Source organism: Galeopterus variegatus, unplaced genomic scaffold (genome assembly GCF_000696425.1).
Source record: "Galeopterus variegatus unplaced genomic scaffold, G_variegatus-3.0.2 Scaffold3581, whole genome shotgun sequence".
NCBI classification, from domain to species: Eukaryota; Metazoa; Chordata; class Mammalia; order Dermoptera; family Cynocephalidae; genus Galeopterus; species Galeopterus variegatus.
This window is the reverse complement of record NW_007729692.1, coordinates 109,047-122,054: the sequence shown is the minus strand read 5'-3', so window position 1 is coordinate 122,054 and position 13,008 is coordinate 109,047. Positions and strand designations below refer to the sequence as shown.

Genomic DNA, 13,008 nt, shown 5'->3' with positions numbered 1-13,008 from the left:
AAAAAAAAAAAAAAAAAAAAAAAAAAAAACAAGTAATTATAATACTGGGGCCTAATTTCTATGGCAAAAGGAATTATAGGGTACTAAAGGATAAGACAGAAACGCCATGCTGGGGAGTCAGAGATTTCCTAGAGGAGATAATGTTTGAAATAAATTTTAACAAAAGTGAAATCCAGTATCCATTCATATGTTTAAACTTAAGATAATTCAATTTATCAGTATTTATGAAGATCCAATTTTACAACTTACCAATATTAGCCTCAAGTTGCTGGAGTAGGTCCAAGTTATGTGAACAAAATTCTGGAGTGATGTATACAATCCGATATTTGCCTCTGTAAAAACAAACAAAAAAAAGAAACAGTAAAGGAAACATGCTACAACAACAAAACCAATCAGCTCAATGAATTACAATTTAAAATCAAAACACCTAATAAATTTTTAAATAATATATTATGCTACTTAAGAAAAACTAAATGAAAGTAATATATGTGTGTATATATTCACATATATTAGTTCTTTGATTTCTCTTCAATGCATCAAAATAAAAAGTGGCAATACCCATCAAGGAGTATTTAGCTCTAAGATGACATTAGAAGCCAGGTTCTGATTTCCAGCAGTCTATTCCCAAAACTAAAGTGCATGAATTAAATGACTGAGTTTACAATAAACCTCTCACAGTGTTATCAGTCCACCTACATACCACCCACCCTTCTTTGAGAACTACAACCCACTATCCCCACTCTCCCATGATTAATCCCTCAGTATCCATGGTTATTCTAGGTATTCTGTTCTCTTGCCTAAAACTTGTTAGGCCAAGGACAGACACTATGTCAAAGACAAGCCCACTAGTCTCTGTCCTAGAATCTGGAGATCTGATCAAGAAACAATAGTAAGTCTCTGCAAGTGGCAAGACCTGCAAAATGTAAAAAAAAAAGAAGTTGTGGAGCAGCCATCTTCTATTTCGTGACTAGAAAAGCAGAGAATGTTTATTTCTTCAGAAAGTAAAATGAGGAAGATACATAGAGTCCACAGATAAAAAGAAAGCCTTACTGTATTTTCCATACACAATTCCAGTCTCTTCTTAAGGGCTAGCTAACTTCTTTTCAGTGGGATCCATGAGACATTCCTTTATCCTGAATATAAAATTCAATATTTGCTTAAGCTGGCTTGAGTTTAATTTTTATTCTGGGCAGACAGAATCCTAATTAAGAAAACGTCTGTAATAAACGCTAGGTCTAGGACAAAATGTTTATAGAGTCTGTTCTCCATTCTACCAAAAGAAGACATATATCAAGTTTAATGAAATGAAACTTAATTTTCTATATGAAAAGACTTTAAAATATTTAATCCATTAATTTAACAAATATTTGCATGTCTATTGTGTGCTAGACGTTGTGCTTTCACTAGGAATCAATTAGGAACAAAACAGATGTGACTTTACCTTCATGAAATTAATACAGTATTCTGATTAACACAGGATATACTATAAATAATAAGCTCTGATGTCAGACTGCCCAAGTTTGAATCTCAGTTCTACTTCTTGCAAGCTAAGTGATCTTGGGCAAGTTATTTAATTTTGGTGTGTCCCACTTTCTTGAGTGTAAAACAGCAATAGTAATTATCAAGACCCCTAATTCTTTAGATACTTAGATTCGAGGTAAACCCAATCAAAATCCCAGCACACACTTCGGTTGAAAAGGTGGTGCTGAAATACTTACAGAAGTACAAAGAACCTAGAATAGCCAAAACAACTACAAAAGAAAATAATAAAACTAGAGGACTTGTCCTACCTGATTTAAAGGCTTACTATAAAGCTATAATAATCAAGACACCAATCAAGACAGACAAACAGATCCCCAGAACAGAGTAACAGAGAGTGCAGCAAAAGACCCACATATACATAGTCAATTTATTTTTGAGAAAGGTACAAGGCATATCAGTGGAAAAAGGATAGTCTTTCCAACAAATGGAGCTAGGACAATTGCATATCCTTATATAAAAAATAAATAAACTGCAACAAATACCTCATACAATATACAAAATTTACTAAAATGGATCATAGATCTGAATGTAAAACTTAAAACTATAAAACTTTTAGAAGGAAACATAAAAAAAAATCTTTGTGAGTTTGGGTTAGGCAAAGATTTCTTAAACACCAAAAGCAAAATCCATAAAATAACAAACTGTACTTTATCAAAATGAAAAACTGCTGCTCTTCAAGAGAACTGTGAAGAGAATGAAGAGAGAAGCCATAAACTAGGAGAAAATGTTTGCAAAGCATAGATCAAATAAAAGATTTGTACTCAGAATATATAAATGACTATCAAAACTCATGAGGAAAAAAACCAATAAAGAATGGGCAAAAGATTTGAATAGACATTACCTCAAAGGAGATATACAGATGGTCAAAAAGTGTATAAAAAGATGCTGAACATAATTAGTGAAAAGCATATTAAAAATACAATGAGATCCTATTAGAATGGCAAAATTAAAGACTGGCCATACTAAGTGATGGCAGAGATGGGGAGAAACTGGATCTCTCATATATTGCTGGTGGGAATGTAAACACTGCAACCACTCTCAAAAGGTTTGACAATTTCTTAAAAAGTTAAACAGAATTACCACATGACCTAGCAATTCCATTCCTATGCATATACATAGGAGAAGTAAAAACACATTTATACAAAAACCTGTACTCTAATATTCAAGCACCATTATTCATAACAGCCAAAAAGTGGAAACAACCCAAATGTCCATCACTGATGAATGGATAAACAAAATGTGGTAGCCCATACAATGGAATATTATTCAGACATAAAAAGAAATGAAGTAATAAAAACATTATCCTAAGTAAAAGAAGCCAGACATAAAAGGCCACATATTGTATGAGTTCAGTTCTGTAAAATGTCCGGAATAGGAAAAATTATAAACACAGAAAATAGATTAGTGGTTGGAAAGGGGTAGAAAAGGAGGCAATAGAGAGTGACTGTTTAATGGCTATGGGAGTTTTTGAAGGGATGATGAAAATGTTCTGGAATTAGTGGTGATGGTTACACAACATTATTAATAAACTAAAAGCCACTGGACATTAGTAATGGTTAAAATGGTAAACGTTATGTGAATTTTATGTCAATTAGAAAAAAGAAAGTTAGACATATATCCACCACATGATCCAGTCATTCCAGTCCTTGGTATGCACTAATGAAATGAAAATGTTATGTCCATACAAAGACTTCTACATAAATGTTAATAGCAGCTTTATTTGTAATAGCCCAAAACTAAAAACAATTCAAATGTCTATCACCAGCGAATGGAAGAACAAATTGCAGCATATCCATATAATATAATCTACTCAACAATAAAAGGAATGAACTATTAATAAATGTAATAACACGGATGTATCTCAAAATAATTATGATGCATTATTTAAACCAGAACAAAAATGGCACATAATTTAAGATTGACTCTGTTTATATATCATTTTAGAAAATGCAAACTAATCTACAGTAATAGAAAGCAGACCAGGAGTTATCTGGTGACTGGGGTGGGGAAGGCAGGAAAAGGCAGAGGAATGGATTAAGAAAAGTATGAGTAAACTTTGGGAGTGATAGATATGTTCATTATCTGGGTTGTGGTGATGGTTTTGTGGGCACATGCTATGTCAAAATTTATAAAATTACACATTTTCAGCACATAAAATTTATTGTATGTTAATGACACCTCAATAAAGGAGATTAAAATATTTAAAAAAGAAGAAAATATATGTTCACAAAAAGACTTTTACAGTAATGTTAACAGCAGCTTTATTAGTAATAGCCCCAAACTAGAAATAGCCCAGGCATCTATCAATAAGGAAATGTAAAAACTGTGGTATATTCATACAGTGAAATACCACTCAGATATTTTTTTTAAAAAACTGATACATGCAACAACTTGGAAGAATCTCAAAAACTTATGCTGAATGAAAGAAATCTTACACAAAAGAGTACATGTTGTGGGATTCCATTTATATGAAATTTCAGAACAGACTAAACTAACTGAAAAACCTGGAGCAGTGGTTTTCCTCAGGATGGAAGATGAAAGGATAGACTAGGAAGAAACATGAAGGAACTTCCTTCTTTTTTTTTTTTTTTTTTTTTGGTGGCTGACCAGTACAGGGATCAAACCCTGGACCTTGGTGTTAGGAATTTTCTAGAGTGACATATTCTGCATCATGGTAATGGTTTGGGTTACGTATTTGTATGCACTTACTAAAACTCAGTAAATGCGTGTGTGTATTGCATATGTGTATTAATATATATGTATTTATATTTATACACACACACACATTTTTGTGTGTATCCAAGACGATCTTCTTCTTAGGAATTATATCATGACAGAATTGGTGAGACAAGGGACCTAGAATTCAGTCCCTGCTCAGGCACAAATTCATTGAGTGACTTTGGGCAAATTATTTGTCTCCGGGCCTCAGTTTTCTCATTTGAAAAGTGAGACAAATCTAAATACTCTCCAAGTTCTTTTCTAAAACCAAACTTTTATAATTCTATGACTACAATGCTAATCTTACAGCCCCCAAATTAAAAATAATTGTTTGAAAGATTTTAAAATTAACAGTTCTGTAAATGTACCATAAAAAGAAAGTGGCTTTTTGAATCATGGACATTTTGTTCACATTAAATAAAAATTTTTTGAGTACAAAATTCTCTCACATACCATAGACACCTGACCACATGATCAGAAATCGTATAAATTACTCACAATCTAATATCCTCTAGAACAACTTTTGACTGTGCTGATCCAAGGAAACAAGCTGGAATGTTGGACATTCTGTAAGAAGAAAAAAAATATTCTAGAGCCTCGTACAAACACTACAAACATCAACTTCATTCTTAAGAAAAAATAAAGAAGGATAATAACACGTATTCCTCTTGGCAATCTTCTCTCCTTTGTAACTCACTAATGTGATAACAAATTCCCTGAAGGGCCATATCAAAAGGCAGCTTTTTAAGGTGGGTCTTTTAAAAAGACTGCAAGCTCAGGTTGAAGAAGTTAAAAAAAAAAAAAAAAGATTCTCTCAGCTTTACTATATCTTGCAAAATTTCCTTAATAAAATGCCAAGGAAGAAATCAACTGGAGAAGTGGTCTTCTGATGTGCTGATAATGACCTGTATTCTTATCTAAGTGCTGGTTACACGGGGTGCTCAGTTTATGAAAATTCATTGATCTGCACACCTATTTGCACTTTTCCATATGTAGGACACACTTAAATAAAAAATGTTTAAGATCAAAAGAAAAAAGGAAAGAAATGCTTTGGTGAATTATATTCCAAATTTTCGGAATAAAAAAAAAAAAAATCCAGTCGAGATTTTTTACTTTCTTACTAGTTTTATTCAAATTTACTTATTCCTCATCTCACTTTTATTCATCTCATTTTCATACTTATAAATTTGAGTATGTTACAATAGGTAAGATTATCACTGTTCTTCAAACGCACTTTTACTACATCAGGCATGCTTTCGACAATACAATGCACAAAACAGGCACACAGATACTTATTTAATGAAAAACAAGTCAGCATTAAATTAAAATTTATTAATATCTTTAAACTAGTTTCTACACAGAATCACTCAAAGGAAAACCATTCTTTCTCACTTATAAAAACAATCTGCAGAAATAAATTTTGCATAAATATTACTTTGAAATAATTCTGTAATCACTTCTAGGAAACATAGTGTGGCATGTGTAACTATAATGAAGTTGTGCTGCTACTGCTAAATGGATCGATTATTTGTTTTCTCTTTGTGAAGAAAATACAAAATACATTATTTAATTTACTGAGATTATACTCACGGTTTAAAACTGGAATGGCCAAAGTAAGTCTTAAGGCAAATAATTTGCTTTTCATTGGGTCCTGGCAACGAACAGTCTGAAGATAAAATAGAATGGGCATTTATGTTCAAATAGAAATACACTAGATTAAAGGGGGGAAAAGCTTACTTCATTGGCTTCTTTTAAAGAATATAGTGATAGGTGCCATAGGTTACTGCTTTCTGTCTTTTAATCCCAATCCAGTTTAGTCCTCTGGGTACCAGCCATGACTCCACTAAACACTTTATTACTAAGTGTTATAATTTTGTTGTTGTTCACACTTTGCCAACACTGTAAAAAACTGATGTTTTGGAAGGAGCTATACTTCTAAAATCTAACAGTTAGAAAGAAGCATGGAAAACAATATACCAGTCCAAATTTTATAGTATAACCAATGTTCAATTAATGGTAATCAGAAATTACATTAGTGTCACAAATAAAGCCCACAGATAAAATAAAATGCACAGCACAGTGGAGTTATATCAACTCTACCCAAATGACTTTCACTGTCCACTCTTAGGTTGGAGATTCATGTGCAACCAAGAAAGGGCAAAGAAAGAATCAAAATAATTTATCGCTAATTAAACAAAAGTTCATTATTATACTTTTCAATTTAACAATTCTAAATAGAAAACTAAACTGATTTGGAGAAATTTTGTTTGTATTTAATACAAAAACAAAGGGAAAAACACTTTATCAACATATGCATATACACTTTCCATCTATAAAATTTTTTAAATTTCCACATTATGTCATTGATGAAGTCTAGCTCTAGTAAGATTTCTACTTTACGAGAAGACCCCATAATTTGCCACAATTACATTTAGACTTAATTAATAGAAGGCTCATTTAATAGATTCTTTACTATAGTTAACATAGTCTAAAAACTTGTCCATTTTGCTGTTTTTTATTGTGTAATTTATTTTAAATAATAAGCTCCTAAAGTGTAGACATTATGTATCTTTGTCACTTACAATAATGTTTAATATAAGTAATTAGTATATGATTTTATGACTGCCATTAAGACACAAACAAAAATATAAAAGTCAGGATGAAAAGTTTCGCATCACCACATTTACCTAATAACACATTTATTACTCTATTTTTATAAATAGTAAGAGTGTGCTTTATGCAGAAAAAAGCAAAGGAATTTAATGGTATGTTTATAGACGTAATAATTAACTATATGTCACAAGTCCCTGACCCGCAAAACATTTAAAATCTAAATCCTAAATTAAAGTCACTGGTAGGTATCGGAGGTGAGTCATTTCAAACGTATTTTAGTGCTTACCCTCATCTTCTTCCTCCTCAACAGCTTTATGGTCATCTTCATCTTCTTCAGCAGGAAGACCCAGATTTCTTTCCATTTCTAAGCATTTGGAATGAATTGGTTCTACCATGCCACTATTTAGGTTTTCTAAAGACTGAAAGTATGAAAGAAAATTTAAAAGCAAAACCACTGACAGTGTTCTTTTTCATCAAACACAAAAGGAGTATTATTAACAGCGCCTACAATTTTATTCAAAGCTGGCAGATGTGCAAGCAATACTACAAAAGAACATGTGTGCTCCAGTTTAAATATGTGCTCAAGAATGGTTTCTAAGGCACCAGGCCAAAGATGGAATACTTTCAGCACAAACAAGGTTCATTAATATCATACAAGGAACTGACCCTGGGGAACGCTTCCACAAATTTTGAATTTGGGTAATTTGAAACATTTTTTCTTTATTGTACTTCAATGTTTTCAAATCCCAACCAGTAAATGTAGATTTTAATATTATTTTTGTAATGAGTTTCTCTACCTCATACGTCAGTCACATTCTTTCTAAGTAAGGACAAGTCTTGAACTATAAGCAAACAATAAGTGTGTTTTTGGAAGAGTCAAAACAAAAAAAAGATTCAAATAATTTTAGGGAAGGAATATTACAAATGTGAAATAAAGTTATTTTTATTTTGGCTTGACAATATCTGATTTTCTCCCCTAACTAAAGATTATCTACATCAAGAATGTAAGACTATTTCAAAACTGTTTCCTCTTTAAATTTTTTTACTAAGAAGTGACAGGAAGACTTTAATAAACCACAGTTCTCATTTTCTCTTTTTATTAAAATTTCCATTTAATATTTTGACTTTACAGATTTAAAAACAGCGTACTCATTTCAGGCCTGAAAGAGGAAAAATATAATTCTGTTTCTGATTTTTTTATTCAAGTCCACAAACAAATTTGGAGAAGCATTTTTGAAATAGGATTCTCTAATATGGACATCCAGGTTGCCTTCTAAGAGATTCAATATACAATATATGTTTGTAGAAGTCCACACGTACACTATAAATCCAACTACTTGAAGAGTACTCCTCAGAGAAATGGTTAATCAATAAAGAAAAATAATTTAGTATTTATGTTCTACTATTATTGTTAGCTAATATTTATTAAATACTTACTATGTACCAGGTTCTGTACTAAGCTCTTCACAAGCATTAATAAATATTTTAATAATTATTTATTATTATTAATAATTATCGATACTGTTAACTAAGTATCAAAGAGGCTAAGAAACTTGCCCAAAGTCACACAACTAATAAATAGAGAAGGTGAGATTCAAATTAACATCTGAATCAGAATCTACATTCTTTTTTTTTTTCCTTCACAGATAAAGGCCAAGCAGAGAAGAACCTACATTCTTTTTTTTTTCCTTTTTTTGTCTTTTTTCGTGACCGGCAATGGGATCGCAACCCTCGGTGTTGCGCCTGCACCTCGCTCAGCCAGTGAGCGGCCGTGTGGGATCCGAACCCTCGGTGGGAGCACCGCCGCGCTTCCCAAGCGGCGCACTGTAGCAGTGCGCCACTGGGCCAGCCCCAGAATCTACATTCTTAATCACTACCACTATCCAGCCTCAAAACTTAAGAATCAGGAAATTAATTTAATAACAAGAAAAATTACATCAGCCTAAAGATGAGGAATAAAAAATATGCACAATGGTGAACTTCTGTGTTTTTCTTCATTTTTTACCTAATTTGGCTAAGGTGGCTTTTCTTTCTTATTGTCCATCTCTGGTTTATAACACCTGACAAAGAAACTGAAGGTTGAGTGCAGGACAGAAAATAAAGTACTATTTTCAGCTTTGATAATAAAATAGAGTATAACTGAACCATTTAAACCATCAGAAAATGATACATAATAATATAAAATATCCATAGTAAATAAACCAAAGAAAGTAAAGAAAATTATTGAATGTATTAAAACAGAACTTCCAAATAAAAGGGGATACACATGGATGGGAAGACGGGGAAACCAATTTTAATGCTGGAGAGCTTAATCACTACCCATATTACAGAGAAAGAGTAAAAGAAAGTGACATAAAAAAGAACATGGGAAATATATTAAAAAGTTAATATAGTACTTCTAAAACATTATTCATAAGTCATATAAAGAAATATGAATAGGAAAACATGAAATCTAATGGTAGCAATTCATTGTGGTGAGACCTGGTTTAGAATTAGGTCATATTTTACTTAATTAAATGTCCTTTGAAAGAACTTGAAGTAACTTTTCCATAACTTTAAACATACCTTAAGCATCTCCATTTCTAAATCTTCATCACTTTCAATTACATAAGATGCATCCTTTTCATTATCCTTGGAAGATAAATGCTTTTAAAAAAAGTATTTCAAACATTAATTTCCAGTATAATTAACACCACATCCTCTTTTCTACAAAATAAAGTTCCTATATAATAGATATCTTTAGACAACTACCTCTTCTGTAATAGATAAATGTATAATATATATTTATATGTTTACATGATAGGTAAAGAGAAAAAAATGGAGGGAGAAATGAACAAAGAAACAAAGAGAAAGAAAGAAATCTATAGTTAGAAAGATAGAGAACAAAGATAAACAGACTTGAGATAAAATCTCCACACTAAAAGATAGTACAAAATAGGAAGTTCAGCTATGGTTAAACAATGTCCATTTGGGTCTCCCAAACTTCCTGAGCACAAGAACCTCTTCACAGTGTTGAAAAATTCTGTACAAAGTCAAGAACAGCAGCTGTTCTTTTATACCCACTGATTTGAAAAAAGATTACAAAAAGATGAAATTATGATACCTTTAAATAAATCCATGTTTTACAAATAGCATCTACATATTTTTTAAAAAGTGTTGGATATGTTATTTACTCAGTCTATCACCAATGTTCGGCTCTGAAGAACCTTTGCAATAATTTGGCAATCCTGAAGAAGCAAGTGCCCAATGGGATGGGAACCCACACAAAAGAAACCCGCAAAAGAAATGTAGAAAAAAGACCCCGAAAAATGCCTAATATTTATATTGAAAGTAAGAAAAGGAAGCATATCCTTAATTAATCTGAAAATTTAAGTTAAAAAAAAAGACTTTAAAATAAGTATTTTATACTAGGAGAGAAAATTTTTTTTACTTTTTAAATGGTGTCTTTACTGAATAAAGGAAACAATGCTAATAATTATAACACGATAAAAATGGTAATAATTGGTATAAAAGATGTCGGTCAAGTCATGAAATCCTGATCATAATTCTATAACATTATATGAAACACATCATTTTAAAGTATATACTTAATAAGAAATTTCTAGAAAATTAAAGGGTACTGCATAGATGTTAGCAAAAAATAATAATCCCAAAGTGGGGACTTATTTTACAATTGGTTGCTATGAAAATATTTTGAAAACAATTTTAAAATAAAATGCATATATATACACTGATAGAAGTGATTACTAATATAGTTAGTTACCAAAACATAGAGAAATTCTCAAATATAGAGATTTTCGTTGTCATTAGAAAATTAAGGGGAAAATATCTTATTAAATGACCTTCAAAATCTTTTTTTTTTTTTTTTTTTTGGCAGCTAGCCAGTATAGGAATCTGAACCCTTGACAGTGGTGTTATAATACCACGCTCTAACCAACTGAGCTAACTGGCCAGCCTCTAATTTTTAAAAAACGTATTACTGTAAAAGGAAATATATAAAATTCCAGAGGAATTTGAGCATTTTAAGTAATTTTTTTAAACTAAAAAAAATGAAAAATTTTTAAAATAATTTAAGAAATTAAGAAAAAAATAACCTAGGCTATTGCCTGTCCAGATGAGAGTGCCAAGCAAAAACACAGTTTATTAGGAACTCTCTTATGCTAGCCAAGTAAAGAAATAATGTATGAGGAAATAAAAACTACTTCCAAAGATCACATTTGGAAGAGTAAATACTAGTAGACATGTAGAAAATCCACAAAAAGCAGAGATATCTATTATATAAAAAGTCTAAGAAATGATAAAATAGCAAATGACAATAAATGTTTATTGACACCATAAAATCTTTTCACTGTACATTGCTGCTTACTGTACTAAGTCAGGAGCAGCACACTATAGCTCACCAGCCAATACAGCTCACTGTCTTTATAGATAAAGTTTTACTGAAACATAGTTAGGCACATTTGTCCATGGCTGCTTTGACATTACAATGGCAGAAGTGAGGAGTCACGACAGAGACTGTACACCCTACAAAGCCTAAATTATTTACTATTCACCCCTTTACAGAAAAAAGCCAGCAATCCCCTACTAATGAATAAAAAAAGTGTTTCATCTTTATTTAGTACCTCAGCAGATTTGTAAGTAACATCACTAAGAGTTTTTTCCTGAGCTTGCTGTTCCAAAATTTGGAGTTCATATTCTGTAATATCTAATGACATCAAACAAATTCTTTCTGCATTTTCTTTCAACTTATTGTCTTCTATTCCATCTTCAAATTCATCTTCTTGTTTCACTTTATTTCCAAGTACATCTTCTCCATCATGTTTAACTAAATTATCAAGTGTTGTGTCTCCTGTCTCATCTTTAACTCCAGTAAAAATTTTATGTTCTCTAGTCCGTTTCTGTTGTACTACACCAGCTGTTGAATCCTCCAATGTCCTCAGTTCTATCTCAGTGTGAGTAGAACCAAATATCATCTTCCTCAGTGAGTACAGATTTTCTGAAATATCCTTCAATAGTATAGAAACCCTGAAAAAAATTTAAGAAAGGTTACTTTAACTTTAATTGCATTAGCTATAGGGAAAAGTTTTAAAGTTTTTTAATAAGTAAAAGCTTTCTAAACTTGTTGCTTTGCCTCCCATGGATTTGTCACCCCTTTTTCCCTGGGTGACGGAGCTGCCAAAGATTACTCAGAGCAGTGAAAAGCCTCAAAAAGGGGTTAATCTCCCATATCCCTCAACAGCGAGGCATTTCTTCCATTTGGGAAATTAACCACGAATTGGGGTTCTCTTCCTGCATTTATTCTCCAGACCAGCAAGTTACAGGAAGAGACATAGGTAGGGTTTTGCTGAGCATGGTTTAACAAGTTTTAACAATAGAAGCTGGTAACATTGCAATTAAGTCGATCCACTAACAAAAGCTTGATCTAGCAAACATTCCTTCTCCCTCCAGCAGCTTTTTAGTAACTTTACATATCAATTAGTAACCTGTCTTTGAACCAGCAGCCTTGCTGTGTTACAATTCTGATCTTACAACACAGACTAAATAGCCTGGGTAAAATTTCCTGTTTTTTGTAAGGTCAATGTTTGAAGCTGCAAGGCTTTGGAAAACCAGGCCCTGTGAAGTGCATATGCTTTTATGAATCCTCTACATGACCTTCATTTAAAGGTTCCATTGCATTAAAGTTGCTGTTAATTCTCTAATGCCCATATATGATTATAACTGGTAGGCTACTCTCTGGCACAGCTAAGCACTTCTGCATCCATTAGCTGACTTGCATGTTTACTAAGAGTCAGTAGTGTTTGGTCCCAAACTTGTTTATGTCAGCTATACTTCATTTGGTAATTAATTTAAGTAAATGTAAAGTAAATCAATGATACATGACCAAAGAAGGGGGGAGGAAAAAAAGAAAAAAAAAACGATCTGATTAAATTCTAAATTGAACACATGGGAAGACCTAGCAAATTTCTTTAAAAAAAAAAAAAGTTGTTTGATAAACTATGGTCAAAGTAACTATAAAAGTTTGGAGGAAGGGCCGGCCCAGTGGCGCACTGCTACAGTGCGCCGCTTGGGAGCGCAGTGGCGCTCCCGCCGAGGGTTCGGATCCCACATACAGACCGGTTCCCGCTCACTGGCTGA

General features: G+C 32.2%; 1 protein-coding gene across 1 annotated transcript in view; it reads right to left on the bottom strand.

The window, feature by feature from the left end:
- The window catches only part of WRN (Werner syndrome, RecQ helicase-like), a 136,589-nt gene that overhangs the window by 86,172 nt on the left and 37,409 nt on the right, over positions 1-13,008 (bottom strand). The window contains exons 9-15 of the mRNA XM_008585463.1: positions 11,427-11,898; positions 9,439-9,519; positions 7,160-7,292; positions 5,851-5,926; positions 5,495-5,513; positions 4,759-4,868; positions 250-332 (exon numbers count right to left, since the gene is read on the bottom strand). Of these exons, the coding sequence (XP_008583685.1) occupies positions 250-332; positions 4,759-4,868; positions 5,495-5,513; positions 5,851-5,926; positions 7,160-7,292; positions 9,439-9,519; positions 11,427-11,898 (974 nt within the window). The remainder of the gene's footprint in view (positions 1-249; positions 333-4,758; positions 4,869-5,494; positions 5,514-5,850; positions 5,927-7,159; positions 7,293-9,438; positions 9,520-11,426; positions 11,899-13,008) is intronic.